Source organism: Oreochromis niloticus, linkage group LG6 (genome assembly GCF_001858045.2).
Source record: "Oreochromis niloticus isolate F11D_XX linkage group LG6, O_niloticus_UMD_NMBU, whole genome shotgun sequence".
NCBI classification, from domain to species: domain Eukaryota; kingdom Metazoa; phylum Chordata; class Actinopteri; order Cichliformes; family Cichlidae; genus Oreochromis; species Oreochromis niloticus.
Genome location: NC_031971.2, coordinates 33,134,927 through 33,160,277, shown reverse-complemented (window position 1 = coordinate 33,160,277; position 25,351 = coordinate 33,134,927). Strand labels below are relative to the sequence as shown.

The following is a 25,351-nucleotide window of genomic DNA, read 5'->3' as shown; positions in this document are numbered from 1 at the left end:
CTTCAAACTGGAAGATACACAGCATCATAGGTGCATAGCCCTTTCTGGAAGGCTACTGAAAGTCAAATTCTGACAAAGTTAGACAACCTTTTGGGAAAATAGTAAGGAGTGCTTGTGATATTGTGCAAAATCCCAGTTACATGTGTATGGGATTTTGCTTAGCCTTGTGACAGCCTGGTGACATCTCCAGGATGGACCCTGCCTTTCACCCAATGACAGCTGGGATGAAATCCAATCAGCTAGTCAGTGGCTGATTAGCGGCATTTGTTAGGATCCTTAACCTCTGCAATAACATCACTCACTCAGTAGAACCACTCTGAAATTAAGTCACGGACACAGTGATCGACTACAATTAAGCATTTTTATTGAACATACATCCATCTTAGTTGTCATAATAAATGGCTTATGTCAAGAAGTGCAAAACCACACACACTTATGAAGAAAGAAAAATGTCTTTGGCGAGATGCCCCTGATCTTGTTAACAAATTATCTACTGTACTGTTAGTCAAACGTACCCTTCACACAACTTCAGTTTGAGTCTCAGAAGAACTTTAGTCTTTCTCAACAAAAAATCAATAATACCCACAAGAAGAAAAAAAAAAAGAATCTGTCCATAATGATAAAGCTAATGATTTCATAAAAACGATTAAAGCAACTATTTGGTTCATGAACATGTTACAGAATGTTGTACATGATTTGTAATATAAAGTGGTTTTGACATTTTATACAGTTCCGTTATTTTTTCAAAGAATCAGACAATATGAAAAATAGCTCATCTTTCGACTACATGTACCACAATTACACAATGACATCTTCTAGCTTGCGGAAAGCATTAACGGATAAAGCACTTTCGAGTGTGTTCGGGTTTTGATGGGCAAAAGTCAATCAGCTTAACTGTTTATGCAGAAAGTTACTTTCCTTTTGTGCTGGAAATTCTGGGAAACAATTTTCTCCTAGAGCCGTAAAACTAACGGCTGAAACATTTGTGCTTTGCAGAATTGCAATTTGTGCATCTTTTCAGCTACTCCAAGTAGATTAATTGCATGGCATAATGGTGTAGTCTCATCAGTTGTGGCCACTTTAAGAGATTAGACACAGATTTCTTTGTCGAGGTTTATTTGTGTTTATCATCTATGGCATGCCACTAGAAGCTCAGGCTAGATTGTCAGCATTAAAAACTCCTAAAATAATTTGAACTGACAACTATATTTTTTCCCCTCTACCACATGGTCTTTGTTTTGTAACAGCAGTGCAGCATTATACATATTGTACCATGCTGTACCATAATAGTCTCATAAAGATCGTGTTGTGCAATCGATTGTTTTTAAAATATTCTGATATTAATAACAACCAATTACTTATTACCTTATGCTTATTTCTAATAAGAAACTAATCTAATCTGCCCACTAATCTTTTTTTTTTTTTTGACTGCTTATCCAACTATGGTTACAGGGTTACTGGAGCCTGTCCCATCAGACATTATGTACATCCTGGACAGGTCTCCAAACTCACACTTGGGGCCAGTTCAGAAATGTAAAGTTACCAAAGATGGAAACTGAAGCACCACACAAGCTCAGCAAGAACATGCAAACAGAGAAAGGCAGGTTCGAACTGCTCTGTCGGGTTAAATACTTAGTTAAAAGTCATTTGTGTGCAAACTGTTTGCTTCACAACCAAAACCTTTATTAAATCCTCATTTTAATACAAACTTATATGGGATGAATGTCTAAATGAAGAAAACATATATACATTAAAAGTAACATTTCCTTTCTTGATTGGACAGTACAAATGTAGATGACTGGATATATACACCCTGGTTTAAAAAAAAAAAAAAAAAAAAAAAAAAAAAAAAAAAAAGAAGTCACTTTTCCAGTTGACTAAAATTAGCCTTAATGTGCCCTCCAATGAAACATTATAAATGTTTCATGTATGAATAGCAAAGCTGAACAATGGCAAAGCTGTGTTGATATGAAAATTTAATACAAATAGTGTTAAAAGTTATGTTTTTTCGCTGTCAAGCTGGTGAAGGTCCATTAAAGTGACTTTAAAATGTGAGGTCTGATGTTGCCCATCTCACGTGTAATCTCTATGAAGCTTAACATTCGGTTCATGTTTTTGGTACCTGCTTTCTCCGGGTCTCTCAACAATATGGAAGCTTATCATTGTCCATCAAATTTCTGCATTTTTAAGGGGGTAGGCACATACTACAAACATTCAACAAATCAATTTTAAAAATGATTGTATACAAAAGAAATCTGCTGCATTCCCTACTAACAATTCAGAGGTCCATTTCTCACACATTACAACAAAAAGGTAAGAAGGTAATCATCTACTGCTAATTTAAGACTAGATTTAAACAACCTTAGCATCTGCAAGATAAATACCATTTGTGCAAAAGAGGAACTGTTCTCATGAAGATTTGTTAATGCACTAACACTTCCCTATCACTAGTGAGACTTACATAGCAACAAAAACAGACAAAAGGCAGCATGGTTTTGAACTGCTGAAAAAGCACTTTAGAAACATGAGTCTAACAGGACATCCCACAAAGTCTTGTTCTGACATCCCTGTACAATATCAGCTTACATAAACACATACTTTGGGTAAATCCACATCATACTTGTCCAAAAATGTTCCTGCTGTGTGTTGTTTTATTACATAGTTCACTACCTGCAGAGAACAAACAGCTTTGCAGAATTGTTGCAAGCACCTGGCAAAGAGAGCTACATTCATCCTAGGCAGTGAACGTTCTGTTCTGACAGCACAACTTCAGCCATCATATCCATGACTGTGTCAGTAGCTTTTGTTGTATGAGAAGGGCAAAAGAAGGACTCTGTGTGCATAGTCTGAAGTCCCAATTGCCACAGGATATTAAAGGACCTTACAAACAAAATATAACCCAAAATACACAGGTTAAGGCCACTGTTCCACACAGGAGCGTGCTTTTTCAACCTCTGGATCTCAGACAATTTTTAGCAGAGATCCTACTTGCTCCCTCACTCGTTTTTATCTAAGATGCACACATTCATAAAAAAGACTTAGAAAGCAAACACTTCCTGAAGTACAAAAACAGTGTAGTGCTCTCCTTCCCTCGTGACAAAGGTGTGTTAACTTTGCTTCAGCCCTGTGGCTCAGTGCTGGTGCTGTGTGCTGGTCCTTCCTGCTCATTGATGGTGTGGAGGAGGAGGCACAAAGGAGGGTTTAGGGAGCCACTACTTATCTGGTGAGCAGGCAGGGAACTTCCTGTTGGCCCACATCCAGGCTGCCTATCAACTCCCCCAAGAGCATGCTCCTCCTCCACACTGAAGGAGGCCTGATGGCCGCAGCTGTCACAGAATTCGCCTGCTTCCTCCTCTTCCTCGTCAGCTTTCTCATGCCCCAGAAGGCTCTCTAGCTCCCTTAACTCCTTGCTTTCCTGGCCTGTACTTCCAGCTCCACTACAACCACTGCTCCCACGTGTGCCACACACACACACCTCAATCCCAGAGTCACCTGTAATTCGCCGCCTCCTTCCACTGGGGAGTCGCTCTTTGTCCTCAACACTACCATCTGACAGGCTGAGATCCTTCAGCAGGGGGTTCTTGCAGGAGTCATCCCCACTTTCGCTTAGTTTTTCCTGGTTGGCGAGTCCCTCCCTGTTAAGCCCTTCTGAGAGCAGTATCACGCCTGAATTTTGTGCCGTTTGCACAGACTTGTTGTCAGGCTTTGGCCTCAAGTCTAAGGTGGGAGGTTGAGGTTCCTCTATGCTGGGTCTACAACACAGGCTATCAGAGACTGGGGGAACTGGGGAAGCCTGAATGGCTGTACAGTGTCCTTGCTGCTGCTCAGGAGCCAGTGGACTAGAAGCCACTGAGGATGGGCCAGTGTGTAAGGCACTGTAGGGAGGAGGAGGAGTCGGCGGCCGGTTGACCACCTCTTCATAGTCAGGTAGGAGGTAGTTTGGCAGAAACCCTATAGAAGAAGAACAAAAAAAAAAAAAAATGCTTTAAAAGGTCATAAAATGCACATAAATAAATAAATAAATGCCATGCACACCACTGATTATACACACAGGTTTCTGACCTGCCAAAGAAAAGTCACTTTGACCAGAATTCAAACAGTTCCAAAACAAAGCAATAGGGGAAAATGTGTCAACAAAAGCTTATTTGTGGGTCAAGTGTGTGCTGAGGGCCATTGGAATTTCACGTTACAACAGTGGCAAGGTACCAAGACAACAATGTTGGTCATTTCCTGAAGCATGCAAACAGGGAAGTTTCTGGCAACACCACAACATGTGGAACCATAGATAGATTTCCCTGCAAACTGCATCTGTGACAGGTTCCACTGCGTAGTAGGTGCAAAGCCATTTTTTAACGAGTTTAAGAATAGTATGTGCAGTGTTTTCAGTAAAGCAGCTGCAGCTATCAGTTATTTTAGTAATCGAGTAATCTATTCATTCATTCATTGATTAATTGAGTAATCAGATAAGGAATTTGTTTCTCTTATTAATAAGCAATAATAAATACTCAAAAGTTAAAAAACCCCACAGAATTTTCTAAATGAACTGCTCATTTGTGTCCATTTTAGAAATTCCAATGTTTTAATGCAAACAGCTGTTAAAAAAACAAAACAAAAAAAACAACTTTTTTGTATTTATGTGCCGTATTAAATTTTATTTTGTAAAGAAAGCATTTTAAGTGCAAAAATATATAAACAATTTCAAGTACAGCCAAAGGTCAACATCAGTAAACTAAGATATTTTTGAAATCTAAATTAAAGGCATAAAAAAAAAATAAAAAAAATAAATAAAAAAAATGTACCTTTACTTTGCATCTGACTTTTAATGGTCAATGTACTTTCGATTGGCTTGTAAAAAAAAAAAAAAAGCTTCAATTTTTACTTAATGCAATTTAATTAGCACAATATTTTATGTTATTTCACTTTTAATCTGCAAAATGTTATGAACGCCTTAAATTTGGTTTAGTACACCCAGTGCCCCCCTTTAGACTGACCCCCGTTTGCAGCAGGTATCGTTTCAATGTAAAATAGTACGGCTACCGTTAGTCAACTTATACAGCAACCTGTGTGTTTTAAACATGGCATCACACCAAGTTAACAGTTGATCTGCATATCTGTTGACTTACAGCTGATTTTTCTATGTATAAAACAAACTTCGGTGGAGGGAGCAGTTACAAAGTTTGCTTTTTGTCACCTTGGGAGTTTGTTGATCAGGCGCTTTGATGAAGAACCCTAGCTTTTTCCCCAGTAAACAGCGCTGCTGTTATGGATGCTAGAAATACATTTTCTTTCACGCAACCTGAGCTCACTGTCTAACGGCTCCACCTGTTTGCGCGTGTGTGTGTGTGTGTGTGTGTGTGTGTGTGTGTGTGTGTGTGTGTGTGTGAACCGACTCCACGTTAAACTGTGCCAGCATCATCATCTCTGCTGCCGTTGTGTTATCATTGTGTGTGGGCTTAATGTTGTCAAACTTTTCATTGCTCCCAAATACGTTTGTATTGCAGGTCTGTTTTAGTCGCAAATGTGACTCGCGTTTCCATTGCGACAGTGGCGTGCTACAGATCTGCGTGTTAAACGAAACACTGGAGCAAAGAATTTGTGTCGAGAAATTTTTATCGAATCACTCGATTAATTGTTGCAGCTCTAGTTTTTATACAAATGATAAATACTGTACTAACTGTACTGTATTGATGTGTATGTGTACTCATGTTCCATTTAATAACCATCACTATTAAGGAAAAAAAATAATCTCAAAACGCATTTCTTACTGTAATTCTAGAGCTGATACCAGCTGACTTAATTCCATGTTCACTTATTTCTCAAAACTTTGGATTGTTTACCAAATAATAGGAAACTGAGCCCGTTTTAAACTCTTGTGAGCAGTCTTAAACTAGTTCACAATTTTTGGATTGATCCTAAAGGATTAATAAAGTAACAGTAATTACTTTATTTTAGGCTTTTTGCATTAAATACAACAAAGACACATTATCATCTCCTTAAGGAGAGCTCAGAGACACTGCAGAGTTCATTTGTTATGTTCACCACTATAACCGACTCTACTTCATTTGAAACTGTTTATACAAACCAATGAAATGATGAAACCTTAAATACATAATTGCTTAGTTACGATTAAAAAAAAAAAAAGCTTGATGAATAGTAAAAATATCAAGATCAGATTTTGTTGTTTTGTTTCTCTTGCTGTTGTTTTTTTTACAGATTTATATAATGTGGGTGTATGTTCGAGTGGCAGAGCTTACTGAAGTAAAAGGGCACAGAGGGGTAGTTGTGTGCTTCACGGTAAGCAATGAGGTTGATCTCGTGCTGCCGTTGTTGCTGCTGTAGTCTGTGTTTGGTGCGGCGATGATGACATACACAGCAGCAGCTTAAAATGAAGATGATTGCCCACACCAACCAAAACCCTAAAATCAGAGGAAGAGCAGTTTAGTTTAGTTAATAAATATGGAAACAATGTGACTTTTTAAATATTAAGCAAAACAAACAAGTTAAATAGTTCAAAGTGGGCAAAAATGTGCTCTTCATTATCCATGTGGTGATGTAACAAGTGCCTGCTGCTAACACAAACATAACATTGCAGATCAAACAGTTCAACACAGTGAAACATCCACACGCTTATATACTATAGACAACTATGTATGCATTGCATTAGAAGCTTTACACCAGGGGTGCCCAATCCCAGTCCTCGAGAGCTACTGCCCTGCAGCTTTTAGATGCGTCCTTGTTCCAGCACACCTGAATCAAATGAATGGCTCGTTATCAGGCCTTTGCCAGACTTGATGGCATGCCGAATTGGTAATCCAACTATTTGATTCAGCTGTGTTGGAGTAGGGATGCATCTAAAAGCTGCAGGACAGTAGCTCTCGAGGACTGGGATTGGGCACCCCTGCTTTACACCATGAAAATCAATTTAAAACATCAGAGTTCCTTCTTATCAGTACAACAGAGTACTGACAGATTTTCATTCTTTTTCAATTTGGCACCAAAGCTGTATGACCCAGATTTCTACATAGTATGGAAGGCATACTATATAGATGTCTTTCATGCTACATAGTCTGAAATATATACATATATACATATATATACACATATATAGATATACACACATATCTATCTATCTATCTATCTATCTATATGTGAAAGAAAGCTGACATGGATTAGGGATGGGCAATATATCGCATATACTTGATGTATGAAAAGTTTTTACATGTACGATGGTTAAAATGGCTCTATCATAGCCGCTGACTATAAATTGCCATGGCAATATTAAGCTGTCTGCATGTACCTCACTGTGAACACACACTCCCTACCCAATGCTGCGAATGGATCACTAATCCAATTCCAACTGGAAAATTTTTACCTGGCACCCTGTGCTGAGCATGCGTGTTTATATTCTACCAGATAGGGGAAAAAAAAAAAAAAATATGGCGACAGCAGGCGTTTCAGACAAGTGAAGGAATTAGACTGTAACTCAAGAGGAGTCAGATCAGCTAGTTCCAAAGAGAAACAGCACTGGATCAATAATCTGGCAGTGGTTTGGACTTCACAAGGAGGACGTTGAAAAAAGGCAGTAATTTGCAAAACATGCCATAAAACCATTGCCACAAAAGGTTGTAGTGCCACAAATTTATACCACCACCTGAAGTCATCCACTGCAAAATGAAGAATGATCTAAACTAAGTCTCTCCACACACCAAAGAAAACATTAAATAAACCAGCAGTGAAGCAGATCACATTGGTGTCTTTGTTTGCCAAAGCCATCCCATATGACCAAAAGAAAGTACAAAGCGGGGGGAAAATCACAGACGCAGCAACAAAATATATCGCGAAAGAGATGGCTTCTGTCAGAGATGTACATTTCAGTGAGAGAAAATATAGCCCAGCAGCTAATAATAAACATCACTTTCTTATCAACAACTACGGATCTGTGGCTCAGCCGCACATATGAGCCACGTCTTAGGAGTTAAAAAGCTTTTGCCCCCAAACAAGCTTTTTCTCCGAGGATCGCACAGGAGATCTAATTGCACAAGGACTGCAAGATCACATCATGGAATTTATCAGAAAGTAGTCAGGTGTGCATTACCACGGATAACAGGAGTACCACAAAAACCACAGAAAAAGACGTGCTGTGACAGTACTGTCATTTGTGAAAAACTTTGTGTGCAAGTGATGGTTAAAAAAATCTTTAAAAATAAAAATTTCAATTCATTCAGATTTTTTGTGTTCAAAGTAGAAAAAGATTTCAATTAGTATACCGGTACAATTTTAGGTACTACATAGTTGAAAATAACATTTGTTTTTGGAGGTTACTTAAACATATCGTGATATAGCCAAAAAAATGTGATATTAGATTTTCCTCACATCACCCAGCCCTGCTGTGGATGGAGTTCTTTGGGGGGGGAAACCCCACAGACTTCCCAGAAAACTGTGATTAATCAACTGTGCTTTTTTCTTCCTGTAACATCAAGTTCTCATTTTCTATAAAGGACTTTTGAAACTGATCTGTTTAGAGCTTGGTCTAAACAGTAACAGCAAACAAAAACTATCAAACACTTTTTAGGGTGTGTTTGAAATAAGAAGACTGCCACTACATAATCACAGAAAAAATTTGAAAACTTCACTTCAAGGACAACAAGGCAAGGCCATCTATGTCTGTGGAAAATAGGAATGTAAACGATACAGTACATCATTCAATCGCTGCTGGCCCTTTGCATAAACCAATACTGAGAGCAGGAACTTCAGTAATTTGCTAATATTGTCTTGGATGCAACGTGAGACATTTTCTTTTATTCAGGGCACTGAAGAATCTTAGTTCATTACGTCAATATTTTTTGGCAAGCTCCATTTTACTCCCCATCATGTCCTCAGTGAATAATTAATGCTGTAATATAATTCCCTCTATTTTTACAGGGAGCCCACACCAATTGCTATACCTCACTTTTGCCCTTGAGGCAACCTTTTTGCAACTGTGGCTAGGTAAGACTTCAAATTTACCAAACATAAATGCACTAAGGCAGATAATGCAACTCTGCACTAGTAGTCACCTTTTCCAGCAGGGCATATACAGACATGTGACAAATTAGGGGAAAAAACATTGATGCAGTAGCTCTGCAATGGTTTAGAAGATGACTTTACTTGTATGGTTTGGGACCCACATTAACACCTATAGAAAACTTTTGCCCTTTGAGCTGTTCCTCTAACTTCTTTAAAACACCCAATACATTCAACAGATATGCAGAATCAATAGCAAAGTACCTGAGTAAAACACTAGAGTATTAGGTTATTTCAACAGTACCAGCTGATAAGCAACAAGAACAGTTTCACCATTACATAATTTGCAGATCTATGAGAGCTGATAAGCTGAGTGCATACCATAGTTTAAAAAAAAGGTTTGAGTACCTATTAAGAATCTTTATGTAAAGAAAACATTACCAGTTTTAGTTCAATTTAATTTAATCATTAGTATTCCCCAGTGTAACACTGTGCAGGAAATTCTCAATACAGCACGAGCTTCACTATGTTTTTAATGGAGATATCCTTGTATCTGCTACTTATCTTAACAGCAGTCACTGCCATGATATCACAATGTTGATTACATTGCACTCAGAGAGTTCCTGCAAATCTGTGACCTCTGACTACAGAGAGCTAAGGACTTGGGACTAAAACTACACAGGTACGCCTCAAATATAATAGAATTGAGATGATGAATGCTGAATATGCATTTAGACATAGTAATAATAAACAAGTTAAACTGCTAATATCAAATTGCACAGGTTACAACATGAAACAAGGCAAGCCCTATAGATTTTATAACTGGACTCACTCATACCATGCCAGCGTTACACCCTTTCATCCTTGTCTGTCTTCTTGCACTTAATTTCTATCAAGCACTTTTTCCAGCATCCCAAATTTTCCCCTTATAAATACTTTAACCTGCTGATCATGATCTGCTCCATCTGATCATGAGAGTTTGCTTACTGTTGCTGGCAGTTCAGTCTTAGTTTAAGAACAAAAATTCTGAGGATGACGCTCCACTTCGAGACATCTAACCTTGTTTTGTACCACGACAGATGACAAAACTACAATTTTAAGCATCGCATTTTATGTGTCCCAGTCTTGTTTCGTTACTAAGTGTATTTATCCCATTACTCTTTCAGTTCTTATTACAGTGCATCAGCTTAATATTACAATGATTGCTTTTGTGATACACTGTCTATTAGTGCCTACCACAGAGTGAAAGGTTTAAGAATTAAGATTAAAACACACAAGAAGAAAATTAGACTTACACCAAAGCTCATAGTAGTAACTGCAGCACTGAGATTCCCCACAGCAATGTCCAGACTCACAGATGTAGCTCTGGTTGTTAACACCTTCACAGTGCAGCAGGCTCTGCAAAACAAGCAAAGGAATGCAGTCACTTGTTAGTAGTTATTTATTTATACATCTAATTTATCCCAACAAGGACAATGTCCAATAACAAAGACGAAATAAAAATTATCTGAGCCTATAACACAATAAAAGAGTCTACAAAATGAAACTGGTTTGAACAAGATGGTCATCACTGCCACCAATGGGAGTATTATGTTCTTTAAGTTCTCCATACTTATGGATATAAATATACAATTTTAGTCAGCTTACTAAAGCATACACCCAATCTAGGGTTTTGTTAATCTTTCTGAACATTTAGTTGATATAGGTAGATATTATTTTTCTTGGTTAATTATCCCCACATTTGTGACACAAAAAAAGAAATATTAAAAATCAATGACTTATTTTCACTTGCCAACAGAACAATGACATCTACATCTACTTTAAATCTGATATCAGCCAATATTATTTTCTTAGTGTCAAGTGGTGATACAAAATGCTGATACTTTAACATAAGAAAGAATTCAGAAAGCGATTTAAAAAAACAAAACAAAAAACACAGCTAACCCTGATCTTTCATGTTGAATATTAATAATAACACTGCAGATAATGTAGAAGCCATCATTTATACTTAGCCTGTTCTGAAGTACACATGTCGTAATCACTTGTGCTTGGAAACTACTAGAATATCACTAATGTTTAAGACACATCAAGTGTAAATGTATGAATCACAGCCAGCAGTCTGCTTCCCAGAACAGTGAAAAAGAAATTTAAATTCAAACTTCAGCTCAGGTCAAATCAGAATGAGGAAAATGTCAAAATAAATAGGGCACTTGTCTCCACTCCAAACATGTGGTTGCATGTTTTAACTGTCAATATAGCAAACTAGCAGCCTGGTCAACAGTTAACTTTACAAAACATGTTAGTGTGCTGATAGCCATCAAACCTGTAAAAACTTCCATTGTGAAATAAACAGAGAAGACGGATCGCAATAGAAAAAAAAAAAAAGAAAAAAAAGGAGAGAGCATTGTAATCAAAAACCTTGAGACAGCTTTATAAACTTTTCCAAGCAGATCACTTCTTCTAGATTAGCTTAATGATTAGCTAAACAAAGTTCTATATCTGGATTTTCTATCTCTCTGTAGATTACCAGTGCAGGTCCCCGACTGAGAGGCATGATGATCATGGGTCTACAAATCCTAGACCGGTTTCCTCTACCACATGGGTCATTAAAGTCAAACAGCTCTCAAGCATACTCTCACCCTCTCACACAGCCTTCCTCTCTGTCTTTGTAGACCATACACACACAGACACACACACCCACACACAGACACACACACCCACCCCTCCCACACTCCCTCGGCCCACTCCAATCCAGGCCCAAACAGTGGACAAGGATTGCTTTACGGAAATTTCCAAGCAGCAGTGGAGAGCAAGCTGCTAGCTGAGCCACTGCACGAAAATAAGTTGTGCAGAGTGGTGAGAAGTGTGTGAAGTGTGAGGGAGGGCGAGAACGCTTAAAGAAAAACAAAGAAACTCCAGACACACAAGAATGATTTGTCACACAAGAAACACCAGATCAGCACAAAACAAACTGCTGACATAAAATTATAGCCTCGATTTTAAATCTGATGGATTGTCAGCTGTTTCGGCTTCATCAACATGACATTTTTTTAAATTCGGTTCCACAGCTTTAATTCTGTGTAATAATTACTGGATGTTCTGTTCCTTAAGTTTGTTTTTTGATAACATCAGCTGTTTTCACTGACTCACAAGCCAATCTCAACCATATGTTGTGCTCCTTTGGGGTTGGGCTTTTTATTGCAATTCAGTAGAGATAACCATCTAGTTTGTTTGGGTCTTCAGCACAGAGTGTTCAGTCATCAGTGCTGCATGCAAAGAATGGGGTAATGAATGGGGAGGGGGCTTCAAGATTTTTACAAAACAGTTTAACAGGAAAAAGTACTATAGTTAAGTCTTCAACGTGAACATGCATGAACTAATCTGTTTTGCTGAAAAAAGGTCAGGTGATTACCACAAGCTAGACCTAAAAACATCTGAGTCCACTCCCAGTTCTTACTTTTAAGTCACCCTAAGAGACAGTGAGCGAGCAAAGAATCTGGACTAGTGAGATGCCCCTGTCTCTAATCCAAGCAATCAACAGAGACAATCCACCTCTCTTATGCCACACTTGCAGATTAAAGACAGATTTGGTTACTGTCTCTGAGATTACTGTTGCATCAGAAAATAAATTAAGCTTATTAATGAGAACTTGCTGAAATGACCAGTTCAAACATCTGCTGGTGACAATCAGACACTGTTACTGGAGATACAAGGCAGCAGTTCTTTCTTAAGTCTTGACTGCACAATCAGAGTTGATCCACTTAGCTCAGGCCTGTAGGACTTGGCAAGTCAGACGATGCATGCAAGGACCTCGCTGCCCTTTTATTACTCTGTCCTACAACAAAGAAAGGCGCCCTTTCATAGTCATGAAGGTTATGCATAACAAAAAACTCCTGCAGCAACCGTAAATGCTATGAATGCACCCAAGAAAGGTGCGACAGCTTAGGAGGAGAGTTTAGCAAACCAGAGTTGCTGAATTTTATCTCCAAGTTAGAACAAACAGTATGTTCACGACAGCTAAAGCTTCACCTTAAAAGAAAACATTTATACAACAGTTTTGGCTGTTTAAGAGGTTGTTAATTCTAAAATTACAAACTGGATTATCTATGATTGGCTTCACATCTGAAGTCTTCCAATATAGCGTAAGCTGCACTTTGCAACATTACCATGTCAGAAACTTCTCATTTTATACAGTGCAGAGATGCCAATTCTTTCTGAAGAGTCCCATGGCTAGGGAAGACCTTTTAAGCTTTTGAGGCTGGTGTTTTTTTAAACCTGATGACCGTGTAATAAAATAATTTCCACTGTTGGGAAATTATTTTACTGAAAAAAGGGAAGGAAAAACAAACATTTCAGGGTGCTTATGTGTGTGAAGAAAGCGAGAGATGGACGGGGACAAGGATCCTAGTCTCAAAGGCTGCCCTTACTTTACCCTATGAATGAGAGGGACTGCAGGATTTAGGGCCAGTTTGAAAAGGCTTTAAGTCAAAATAGCAGTGAAAAGCCAAACCACGTGCCTTTTTAGTCTTTTTGTTTGTCCTACTCCTTTAAACGGTTAAGTAAAGAAACAAAGAATCGCAAACTTTTAGCAGTGATGAATACCACCCATTAAAACATCAGAGTGACAGCTCACGCAGGTCAAGCTTTTAGAAAAGTTTTAGCTTTCTCTTTCACTACACTGGGATTTCTTTTCTTTTTTTTAAATTTTGATGTGTGAATGGACCTTTTTTCAAACTTACATTGTATAATGAAGAGAATAACTGTTATTATGAACCGCTGCCACATAGTAATCACCATAATCACTTATTATAATAACATGAAACACATACAATATACCTGACATCACTATATTAAGTTTTGGAGGTGTGAAAGCACATGGCACATATAGTTTGGGGTCTTGTGCTGCATCTATTGCCTCTACTAAGTTTATACTTCTGTTGTCAGCAAATTACCTGCACACATGTGCACTGATAACATAAAGACATAAAGCATGTGACATTACATGTGATAATAATCGTCATCTGTAATTACTTTACTCCCAAAGTGCTGAACTTACTCATAATCTATTACACTACACATGTCAAAACTTGTGAAGAATTTAACCTAAATTAAGTATTAAAGCCAGTAGGGTAATAATTTTCCCTTTCTTCTTTTTTCTTGCCAGTACTGACTACAAGAAAAAAAACAAAAAAACAAAAAACCCCTTCCTGGAAGTGTTACTGGACATAAGCAACGAGTTAACGATTCTGGTCACACAGGAATGGCCATTAAATTCAAACTTCACATTTAGTGATCACATTACGTTGTCACATTGCTCCTGATTAATAAAACTTGGCCATGCTCTATCCAGCCTTTCTGTGATTGGTTGTTGAGTTGTTAGTTGGGTGAAGACTCTTTGTTACACTGTTAATTTTCAATGAAAATGAAAACAAATATTTGATTCATGAGCTTTTCTTGTAAGTACACAAGTGAACTGTAGCTTTCACTTGGTGAGACTTCTCACTGTGTGAAGCAAATCCAACTGACTCCTACCTGACAGCAGCTCAAATCATTCTCAAGGTAATTACAAAAAAAACATTATAGCACACCATTGTTCCTTCAGCTACTTTTTTTTTTTTTTTAAATAATCAACAACATACAAGTCCAACAGAGCACCAACAGCAGCTGGCACTTTCAAACCAGTCAGGCATGCTGTCAAAAACAGACTTCTGAAACAGAGTAGATGTTCCCAAAACAATTTCACCTACATCCAAGACGCACAAAAACAAAAATCTGAAGAAGTTAAGAGCTCCAGCACCACTTGTACTCTACAGAACAAATTCATATCTGACGAACAAGTTTTTGGCTTGTGGCTTTCATCCCCACAGGGCTTAACTGCTTTGAAAAATAGTCTGTCAAAGGCTCCGTTCACACTGCAGGTGAAAGCGCATCAAATCCGATTTTTTTGACCTTATGCGACCCATATCCGATCATGGTATGACAGTGTGAACGGCACAAATCCGATATTTTCAAATCCGATCTGGGTCACTTTCATATGTGGTACTGAATCCGATACATATCCGATGTTTTAGAAAGCGACTGCTGTTTGAATGGTCATGTCGCATTAAATCCGTCTTTTACGTCACTGACACAAGACAGACGCCAATTATCAGCGCCGGAGAAGCACCCGAGAAGACATCGCGAACGCTTCCTGGCCATCCAGTGTAGATGTTAGTGAAACTGTTGGGAAGACAACGTGAACATTTTATTTGTACTGTATAATCTGCAGATTCTGACAGAAATCTGCAACTATCCTTTGAAGCACCGCTCCTCTCTAAAACAGCAATAAGGATAATTTTTAGGTTATTTACATTATTATGTAAATAACAAAATAACTTAAAGCAAAAATTGGGAAACGTAAAGTCCGAAGTCTTTATATTAAGGGCCATCAGTCAAACAATACTGTTTGGTCTGGGTTTAAACAGAGCGCGTTGTGTGTGACGTCTTCTTTTGCGCATGCGGGCCGCTTTGAGGGTTCACACTAGAGCGCGTTTGCTGTCGCATTTTATTTGTAGTGTGAACAAGCAGACAAAAAAATCGGATTTGATCAAAAAATCGGAATTGAGCATTAAGACCTGCAGTGTGAACGTAGCCAAACAGAGCAAGTTTCATATAAAGCTGAATACTCAACTGGGACAAATACATTCATGTTTACTTTCTGAAAGGACTTATTAATAACTGACATTGGTATGGGTTTTTTTTTTTTTTTCAGGACAATAAACTAATATTTACAGTGAAGAAAGTCGCTGTATTTTGCTCTGGTGAAAAGGGCTAGAGCAGTACAGGATATATCAAAGACACCTTAAACCTAGACTACAAAGCGGTCCATAAGATTGTTTGAAAATAAATAACAATATATTTGAATAAATTTTGCATGTGTATACCACCATGGTATATTTTAAATTAAACAACTTAAGTGGAGCCTTTAAATATTCAATTAACTGTTTGGAAATTACATTTTTATAAATACTCCCCCCATTTTCAGACTTAAAGGTAATGAAACAAAGTAACAACTTTAAATACTTGAGTAAAAGTACTTGTTGCTTGTCTGTGTCTCTCTCTGCCTGTTTTTTTTTTTCTTTCTGTAACTGTAACTAAAAGCACAACTATGGGGTCATTAAAGAATTTCCCACTTTTCTCTCTTGGGGAACTTCTGGGTTGCTTTTGCATTATGCATTAGATGATTGACCTTTTGGAACAGCTTTGAAGCATTTAACTGAATCTGAGCTTAGAGTATAGCCCTGTAAACTTCAGAATTCATCATGATATGTCTATCAGCAGTGATATCATTAATAAAAACTAGTAATCCAGCTCCACTTGCAACCATACATGCTGACAGTGGCCTCTACAACGTTTGACAGATAATATTGTACATTTCAGATAACGAACCTCTTTCACCACGTCTGCCTTCCCATTATTGTGGTAGAAGTTAATCTTGGTTTAATCTTTCCAGTGTTTTTTCTATTCTTTTTTCATTACTGGACAGGCACTTGTCAAATCAAATCTGGCCATCATGTTCTTGATTGTAGACTTTGACAATAATACACCTTCCTCCATGTCTAGATGTTTTGAAGTGCATATCCTGGCCAGCACAAAGAGTACTGCAATCACCCGCTTTAGTCATTTTCTGTGGTCTTTCATTTCTTCTAGGGTTGCTGAGCTGGCTGGTGCATTCCTTCTTAAGAATGAACTGTTGATTTGGCCACTCCTTCAGTTTTTGCCGTCTCTAGAATAGTTTTATTTTAGCTTTACAGCCCAATGATGTCCTCCTACGCTTGTATCAACATCTCTTTGGACTTCGTTTGAAAGTTTCAGCGAACAGCTACCAAATGCAGTTCAGCTCAAGCTCGTGAAGATGCATTTCTGGTGTGTCCATGACACTATGCAATGCATTATAGACCTCAGCTCTGGCGTCCCAACACACCAAGGGTTCTCTTTACTTTTTATCTCACCACTTAAAAGTCATATGTTCAAGGCTAATTTCGTTTCTAAATATATTTTTTGTGTATACAAGTACAGCCATAGAAAATAGGGCAATATGGTTTAATACTGCAAATACTGCATGCCTCCAGAAGTGGGGGGGAAAGCACCATAAATGTAATCTAGAACAAGGACTAATACTGAATTAGTCAGTATATCCTTAATTCTTATTGAGGATATACAGTTCATGTATGTTTATGTATTAAAAAAAAAATCACTGCTGATTTTATACTGTCTGTGTTAAAACTATACATCACTGTTCACGTAAAAACGAAGAAATTTAAGAATCCGGTTCTGTTCTATTCACGAAGCTACTCCCAATGTTTTACATTCATTTTTGTAAAAGGAAAACATCAAGTCCCAAAGACTGAAATAATGGGAGCAGACTACCACGACGCCAAGACAGTGATAATAATATATAGCTCTTCGGCACAGATTAATTACCGAGTGAAGTTCATACGAGCTATTTTTATGTTGCTGTTAACTACACCGCTCTTGTTCCAAGTCAGGCGATTTTGTTCTGTTTACTGCTATGGTAGCAGTCAGGCATGAAGAACTGCTTTTGCTAATCGTGCTACTCACTTCTGGCTAAAATGTCAACCGCCTATCATAAAGAAAACAGACCAAGGCCCTGACTCACTGATCTTTGTTTTTTTTTTTACTTCGACGGTGCGTTAGCTACCGAAGCTAGCAGCCGAAGTAAGTTAGCAAGCAGGCAGCTAACGTATTTCCTGACAACACGGTAAGAGTTGCAGCTGGTAAATATCAAAGACAGCAGATTTTTTTTAAAAAATGTACCAAAGACTAGGCGAGCTTGTTATAAAACAGAATAAAAATTCTCTATTCGGATAATCGTCTACCTTAGCCCGGTATCTGTCTAGCTAGCTATCTGAGAAAGAGCCTTGTTTTTGAGTGAGCAACCTTACCGTGTCGGCTGCTGCGGACTCGGTGGGGGTGACAGAGCCAACAGCGTGCAAAAACAATCCCATTTTAAGACCCGAACATTCGCCTCTCATTCCTCCAAAGGGGGCCCTGACTACAACAAAAACATAGGCATGCAAAACACTTGTTTTCACAAACTGTGTTCGACTATCTTTAACTATTTCTCGGCCCGTATCGCGTTGGGAGGCCGCTGTAAGCACCGCCTCCTTTGCGTACTGGGCATTACAAAAAACGATGCTAACGCAACTGGTTGCTGTCGGTGCCACTGACTGATACAGCTGTTATACAAGCCGATCCCTAGCTCAGGCACTCCGCTTCGGTCAGCTGGGTGTGGCGTGGTCACCTCTATCCGTTGCATGTGCGCAACGTGATGGGCGTTCGGTGCCGTGGATCATAACTGGTTTTGCGGATTGACCAGCGATTGGACAGCCCCCGCCAGATGGGAAGAGTCTGACCAATCACTAATCGGTGCGTCTCCCGTGCATGGGGTTGTTATGATCCTGGGTTCACGTCTCAGTTTCGTGGGAACATACCTTCGGAACAGCCAAGTTCTTCTCAACAGCAAAATAAAAACGTCTGTGTTTTTGTAAGTCGTTTCCTTTATTTGGCATTATTGAAGTGATAAAAGTGATGGGAGAGAGGTTCTACATTGTACCAAAGTTCCCAAACTCTACCACTACTTAATACTCTAACCACTACTTCTTAATTCTAAAATAAATAAATAAATATAAATTAAAGAAAGAAAGACAGACAAACAAGTCGTGTAATCTTTTATTACATTCCGTTATAATCTGTAATCTTTAAAAAAAAGTTTCTTCAAACATTCAACATCCTCCTGACATGAACTGAAGGTCAATTCACTTGCTTAGTGGCACCTAGCCCACATTTTTTTCAGAATTTACTAGCCTCTAAAACCTCTTCTGCCAGTATTAGATCACCGTTGTTGTTTAAATTTCACACTTTTAAGTTACCACTGTCACCTCACACCAAAAATACTCCCGGTTCAAACCCAACAGCCAACAGAGACTTTTCCATGTGCAGTTTGCAAGATCTCAGTCCCTGTGTGGGTTTCCTCCAGATATAAAATATAATTAGAATTGAGTCTAATAATCATTATTCCTTATCATCATAATTATTTTTCTATAAAACCCAAAGCTAATTGTCAAATCATCACCAGTCCCTTTCATGGGGCTCTCTGTAGGGTATGCCTAAAAGGCTAAAAACATCCTTCTCTGTCAGTGTGGGAAGTGGAGTGCCACCATGCACCTTCACGCTACCTTGACGTACCACGTCTTTGTTCAGTGAGTGCTCTGATAAGCTCATTCTTTTTGTCTTTGCCAAGGCTCTCATTGAGCGGTTAAAGTGTGCCGACCCAGTGAAATACATCAGAGCACAAGCAAACTCATTGTAGGGCACTATGATGATATCCAGCCTGCGATGGCGTTGGCCATGCCCCGCCAAACGGCACACACCCATGTATTTCTTCTGCTCACCGTTCTCCTCGTGGCTCACCAGGTCATCGGTTAAAAACCCTTAAAGTAAAGAGGTCAGAAATAAAGAGATTTTTAAATTTTTTTAAATTAAATACATGCTTACGTTTTTCCATCTACAAAAATGATGCTTACCACTGTCACGGAGTGTCTGTAAGACTTTAGTAAAAATGCCCCTGTGGGACTTGCCATCAGGGTGAGATATAAGTACATCAACATCTCCACATGTGGCTTTTCCCCGACGATAGGAGCCACATGCCATTGCCACTAGGCCAGGGTCGATGGCTTGTGCAGCATCCCTCACCTGCACATGCAGGGAAAAGGCCGTTAATAAAGCACAAACGCTGTTACTTGTAAAAACATTCCACTTCTTATTAGCATGCTGATATTTTTATGTGTTTTTTTTTTTTCATGTTTGCTTGTTTTTGTATGTTCACTGGCAAAAAAAGAATGTTTTTACCTGCTCCCGGCCAAATACTGGGAGGTAGCCTTGCTAAGGCATCGCATATTATTTTGACAAGCTCAAGGGAGCACACATGCTTTAGCCATCTATCTAGTATGCACGCTCTATCTGGCAGCTTTGTAGGAAAAAGAAAATCCAAGTACGGTAATACAATATGAAAACAACTAGCGTTGTACTTAACGCTCTGGAGCGAACAGGTATCTGGCTAACTTAAGATGCAGCAAGTTTAAGGATTTACTTTTCCCCTTTGGGATGCTCCACTTTGCAAAAAGGCAGTCTGGTTTTTCCATCATCAAGCAGTCAAGGAAAGCTGACACAAGCTTTTTCCTACTTCAGACCCTCTTTCTACATTTCTGATGGTTAAAGAAGCAAATCTTATTCAGATATCTCAACTCTGTTTAAACTTGACTAAACATATTAGAGTGGTGAAAGAAATAAAGATATTTCAGTCATCATCACTAAATTATACATGCTCTTAATGTGACAGATGAAGATGCATTACCACTTTTTCTATGGCTCCTGCTTCTTCTCTGGGCATTCGGTCTAGAAAGTCATTGTAGTGCTTGAGTCCTATTTTCTGAGTGTTCGTCAGGTGGGCTTTTGTACGAATATCGTCCAGAGTACGAAATCCCTGAAAGGCAAAATTACATTTTTAAGAAATAAATGTTATGTTGGCATTTGCTTACTGATTTGTTTATCCTAATTGTTAATCTTAGAATAAAATTAAAGAAGTTCACAGCCAGGAATTAAAGTGGCTTGAGATTCAATGTTTCCTGGAAACTTGTTCTGGCAACATTGATTCATGAGTCATTAAATCTGATATTATTTTGAAGCCTGGCACACCTTCCCGCTGAAGTCATGGAGACATAAGCCATTATCACATGGTCCCACCTGGATACAATTGTTTTTCCCCCTCAGTCAGACAAAATTTCCTTTTCCATTTTGCTAACCACGCACACCGGGGATGGCTGTAGCTCAGGTGGTAGAGCAGGTCACCTATTCACCAGAAGGTTGGGGGTTCGAGCCCAGTTTGCTCTAGTCTTGGGCAAGATACTAACCCCATGTTGCCCTCCGATGAATCCATCGGAGCGGGTGAATGTTAGATAGAAGCACTAAAAACCTATGATAAAGTGATTGGGTGAATGCACGAGTTGTATAAAGCGCTTTGAGTGCTCAGTGAGAGTAGAAAAGCGCTATATAAGAACCAGTCCATTTAAAATTTTTTTTTTTTTTTACTATTTTAGTTTAGTAAAGCGGTAAGCAAGATAGTGACCAAAAGTTACATTCAATTGTTTTGATAAACGACAAACTTCAAACTCACAGGCAGTGTCAGAATACATATTAGACAGTGGATCTGAATACGATGTGTCGTTGAGGTTATCTGTTATTTCCTATTTAGAAATGTCTTTGAAATAAATGAAATGACATTTCATTTAATATTTGTGGATTGCTGGTTGAATCCAGAAAAAATGGTTAACCTCAGTGCCACAGCAGCATACAGCTTCTCTACATAGAAAATAAGTTGAATCTATGACTTATTTCTTACTGACTAATTTCATCTCACTCCACTGTTACATCAGAATTTAGGATGAACCCACTTAAATTCCTATTCACAGCTGAACCTTTAATAAATATCGTATGGAGGTGATAAACTTTGTAAAATGACACTGATTTCATTTGACTGAAGCTGCTAATTATACAGAGTCCAGAGTATAGCCAGGGAGAATTTTTAAAAGAACTTTGGCGTAGTAAAACTGACACCTCATAATTGAGTAATTTTACAGTTTAGAAAATCCAATAATGGTATAACAGTACATATTTTAGCACACATTTTCACCAGAATTTGTTATTTTGTTAGAAGATTTATGAGAAAATGCAAGGACTGTGTTGTTGAAAAATAAATTCCAAAGCTCTTTGTAGACAAACTGTCTAATGGCAACACTATTTGTACATGATCTTAAATCTTTGGTAGTTCTGCACTTCTATCAGTCAATATGTGCAGCAATACCAGTGCGGCAGAAATTTTAGCACCATATCAGTCAGTTTGTTTCATTTTTCAGGCTATAGCCCAAAATTTCAATCTCAAACGCCTTTCTGTTACCTTATATTTCATGAAATAGAAGTCAATATCATATCACTGTGTTGTAAGACATATCATAAGACAGAAAAGACACAGATAACATAATTCACTAACAACCTTTTGTGCAGGGTACTATCCTTTTACTTCAATCTCCTATACTAATATGCAAGTTTTCACCTGTTGGTACCACAGTTGTGCGGTCTTAGTCCCAGCACCCCAGATGTTCACAAAAAGCTCCAGCACTGGCACAGCCTCACCAATGTGATCAAGCTTCCGCAAATGACCACTCTCCATAATCTCTTCAATTTTGTCAGCCATGCGTTTTCCTATTCCTGGGATCTGACAAGCTTCCTGAGACCAATGGAAAAAAATGTAATTAAAAAAAAAAAAAAAAAAAAAAAGCCAAACAGTCCTTGTATTATCACAGAAGATACAACCTACAGTACACAATGATATATACACAGGTAATCAGCAATCTAAACATTGCATGTAAAGTATCTGGGTAAGGCTACCTGATATGATGTAATGGGTTTATGGTAGCTTTTCAGTGCGTTGACAGCCTTGGAGTAGCCCAGCGCTCTCCACTTGTCTCCCTGATGTGTGTAGGCCTTGGCCAGCAATTCAAGTTTGTCTGTGATGTGCTTGTTGAAGTTATTACTTTTGGACTGAGAGGACTGGGCACAGACCCACTTCCCCGATACTGGCTTCTGAGCAGCAGTATCTGGACCAAGGGAGAGGCTGGGGCCAGGGGTCTCCTCTTTGGGGTGCTGGCCAGTGATGAGAGCTTCCAGATCACTCTGAGAGACGGCGTCTTCTTCTCCCCGCACTTCCTCTTTGCTGTCTGGGACTGTCTGAGGGCAGGATGTAATGTAAAATAACTGTTTCTGTTTCTTGCGTTTGGGGTCTAAACTTTTTCCCCTGACTGCTCCAAATGATTACTAACTGTAAGACTGAAATGCACCAAGAAGCTGCAAAACAATGTTTTGAACATGATCTGGAAGCTTACCATTTCTGTGTTCTCCTCTTGATCAGTCACTGGCTCGATCACAGTTTCTGCAGCAGGTTTGATATTTAGTGACTCTTTTTTAATTTCTTCATGCTTTGTTTCAGAGTCACTAAGTGGATAGAACATAAAATGTCATTACAATACAAAGCTTAAAACATAAATTACTTTCAACGAGGTAAATGTAAAGTACCAATAAGCTGATAGACGTTTCCTAATGTTTGTGAGAATATCTTGGGATATTCATGCAGCAAGAATGCAATTTTACCTTTAACTTTCAAAGAAAGTATTTTTAGATCACAAACCTTTTGGGTGAAAGAAGGCTGTAGCTGGCTATATCTAGCAGCTGTTTCCCACTAATGCACAAGCTCAGCCAGGTGCATTTAACCAGTTGGACTCCAGAGGGCATACAATCTACTTTCAGCAAGCGCAGAGCCCTTTCACTGTCCATGTTGTCGTCCACAACAACATGAGTGACACCCGGACTCAGTGAACTCTCCGTTCGTCCCCCATTCTGCTGAATTTGTCTTTGGAAAATCTGGCATCTGGCATTTCCTATTCCAGCAGGCAGAAGGTATACCGTCACTCCATTAAAAATGTTTCCTGAGGCAGAAAATGTTAAAACGAGGAGGTTACAATCCCAGTGAACAAATATTTTGCATATTCTGGCATAGTATTCATTTCTCTCTTAATGTAACGCAGCCGTATTTATATTTTTTCTATGTTGTGCTCCATTTGTTTTAATCATTTTTTCTGTAATGTGGACGCATGCGTGCAAACACTGTAACCACCTGTGACATCACAGTCATCTGCTGTCTTCTTCAGTGGGGGTGCATCCTTTCCCTGCAGCACTTTTGCCCTTTTGACTTTAGGAAAAGCTTTCATGATACCAAGACGAGGCTCCATCTTTTCTGGTGATGGGAGGAGCCAGTGGCCTGCGACGTAAGAGAGAATTATAACACTGCAGTCTAAAGCTGGGAAACACACACATATTTGGAAAAAAGTAAAAAAAAAATAAATAAAATAATTTTAACAGTGATTCAGTCCAGTTTGCTGACATGAGAAAATGGACTCAATTTAGTGTGTGGAAATGTCAAGTAATTTATTGTTCCTTCAACATGTCCTTTACTGCAATGTATAACCCATCTAAAAATGTTGCAATTATGAGAGACATTTAAGTAATTCAAATTTTGTGAGGGGGAGTGGGGGTGGAGTCTTGTGGAGTTCTAGTGCAATCCTTTTTTCTAATATTTTGAATTTAACAGCAATTTTAGAGCAATTATTTTGATAGCATGCATCTCACAGAGGCTGTCTGAATGATCGGTACTGGCATTTATAAAAGCCAATAAATGATCATTTCAGAAGAAGGAACTTTAAAAGCACCCTTCACTCAGGTTATGAGTGTTGATGGTGTGTCGTTTGTTCACCAGAGGGCACTCTGCAACTTCCTTGTTGACAGCACACTTGTTTGGAATCCCACAAACAACAACCCTTTAGAGTCAGGCAGAGGGTATCTGCACATAACTACACAAAAAATGTTAGGGAAATCTATTCAGATTTCATGTGAAAGAAAACAAATATTGGCTCATATAACTGGATGCAGAAATTTTAAATCTTAGACTGTTCAGAACTTTTTGTTAAAGAAATCTTAATGATGCATTGGCGTGTGAGACACATTTAAAGGGTTAAGCTTAAGGGTTTGGTAAGATGAACTTTCATCTATGTAGCAGTTTAATAGCATTATAATCTCACATAGATTTTGTACAGTACAATGCTTCACTCTGAAATACAAAGTAGCATATAATACTCCAGTGAGAAGACATCTGTCCCACAGTATTTTGTCGCTGCTATTTGACTGATGTGTCAATTTTCTTAACCGCTACTACATAAATACATTTTTCTTACAGTTACTGCTTTAAAACTACTCTCTGTACAATGTATACTCTTGACAGATAGTCTTCAAACCGTACCCTATCTTTAGCTGAAGCTGACGTTAGCGATAGCCAAGAAATCAGTATTTAGATTTTTACAATTGTAGTATTATCTGAATATATATAAACTAAATTTAAAAAATCTAAAGTTTCTCTGCATAAGTGCATGTTTAAAGTTGTTTTAAACGCTTGAAACTCTAATGTTTTGGATCTTACCCCTGATCGCATGGAACCATACATACAGGAACATCAAAAGACGGACAACGTTCAATTTAAACGTTTTACTTCCGGTTCATCGACTATTTAAATTTTGTTAAAAATGCATCATAATCCCTGAAGTGACATATTGTGTTTTGATTGAAAAAAATAATAAATTCCAGTAAATTCAGCGATAATTTTTTACCTATTAAATAAATACTT

The 25,351-nt window shown here is 38.4% G+C and overlaps 2 protein-coding genes across 3 annotated transcripts; both read right to left on the bottom strand.

Moving 5' to 3' along the window:
* Window positions 1–347: 347 nt before the first annotated feature.
* On the bottom strand, window positions 348–18,355 carry wbp1lb (WW domain binding protein 1-like b). 2 transcript variants are annotated; one of them, XM_005458531.4, is made up of 4 exons: window positions 17,949–18,355; window positions 10,299–10,401; window positions 6,255–6,416; window positions 348–3,951 (listed from the first exon to the last, which is right to left on the bottom strand). In XM_005458531.4, exons 1-4 carry the CDS (start codon window positions 18,036–18,038, stop codon window positions 3,119–3,121), a joined length of 1,188 nt encoding a protein of 395 aa, XP_005458588.1. In that variant the 5' UTR covers window positions 18,039–18,355; the 3' UTR covers window positions 348–3,118. The 2 variants fall into 2 exon arrangements, with proteins under 2 accessions (XP_005458588.1, XP_025763779.1); XM_025907994.1 differs by lacking the exon at window positions 17,949–18,355 and adding an exon at window positions 11,531–11,687.
* A 362-nt stretch (window positions 18,356–18,717) lies between these two features.
* On the bottom strand, window positions 18,718–25,304 carry poll (polymerase (DNA directed), lambda). The gene is made up of 9 exons (XM_003453827.4): window positions 25,148–25,304; window positions 23,792–23,935; window positions 23,306–23,603; window positions 23,004–23,112; window positions 22,510–22,848; window positions 22,175–22,348; window positions 20,420–20,548; window positions 19,590–19,758; window positions 18,718–19,496 (listed from the first exon to the last, which is right to left on the bottom strand). The coding sequence occupies exons 1-9, from the start codon at window positions 25,179–25,181 to the stop codon at window positions 19,135–19,137; spliced, it is 1,758 nt and encodes a 585-aa protein (XP_003453875.2). The 5' UTR covers window positions 25,182–25,304; the 3' UTR covers window positions 18,718–19,134.
* Between the last annotated feature and the right edge of the window lie 47 nt (window positions 25,305–25,351).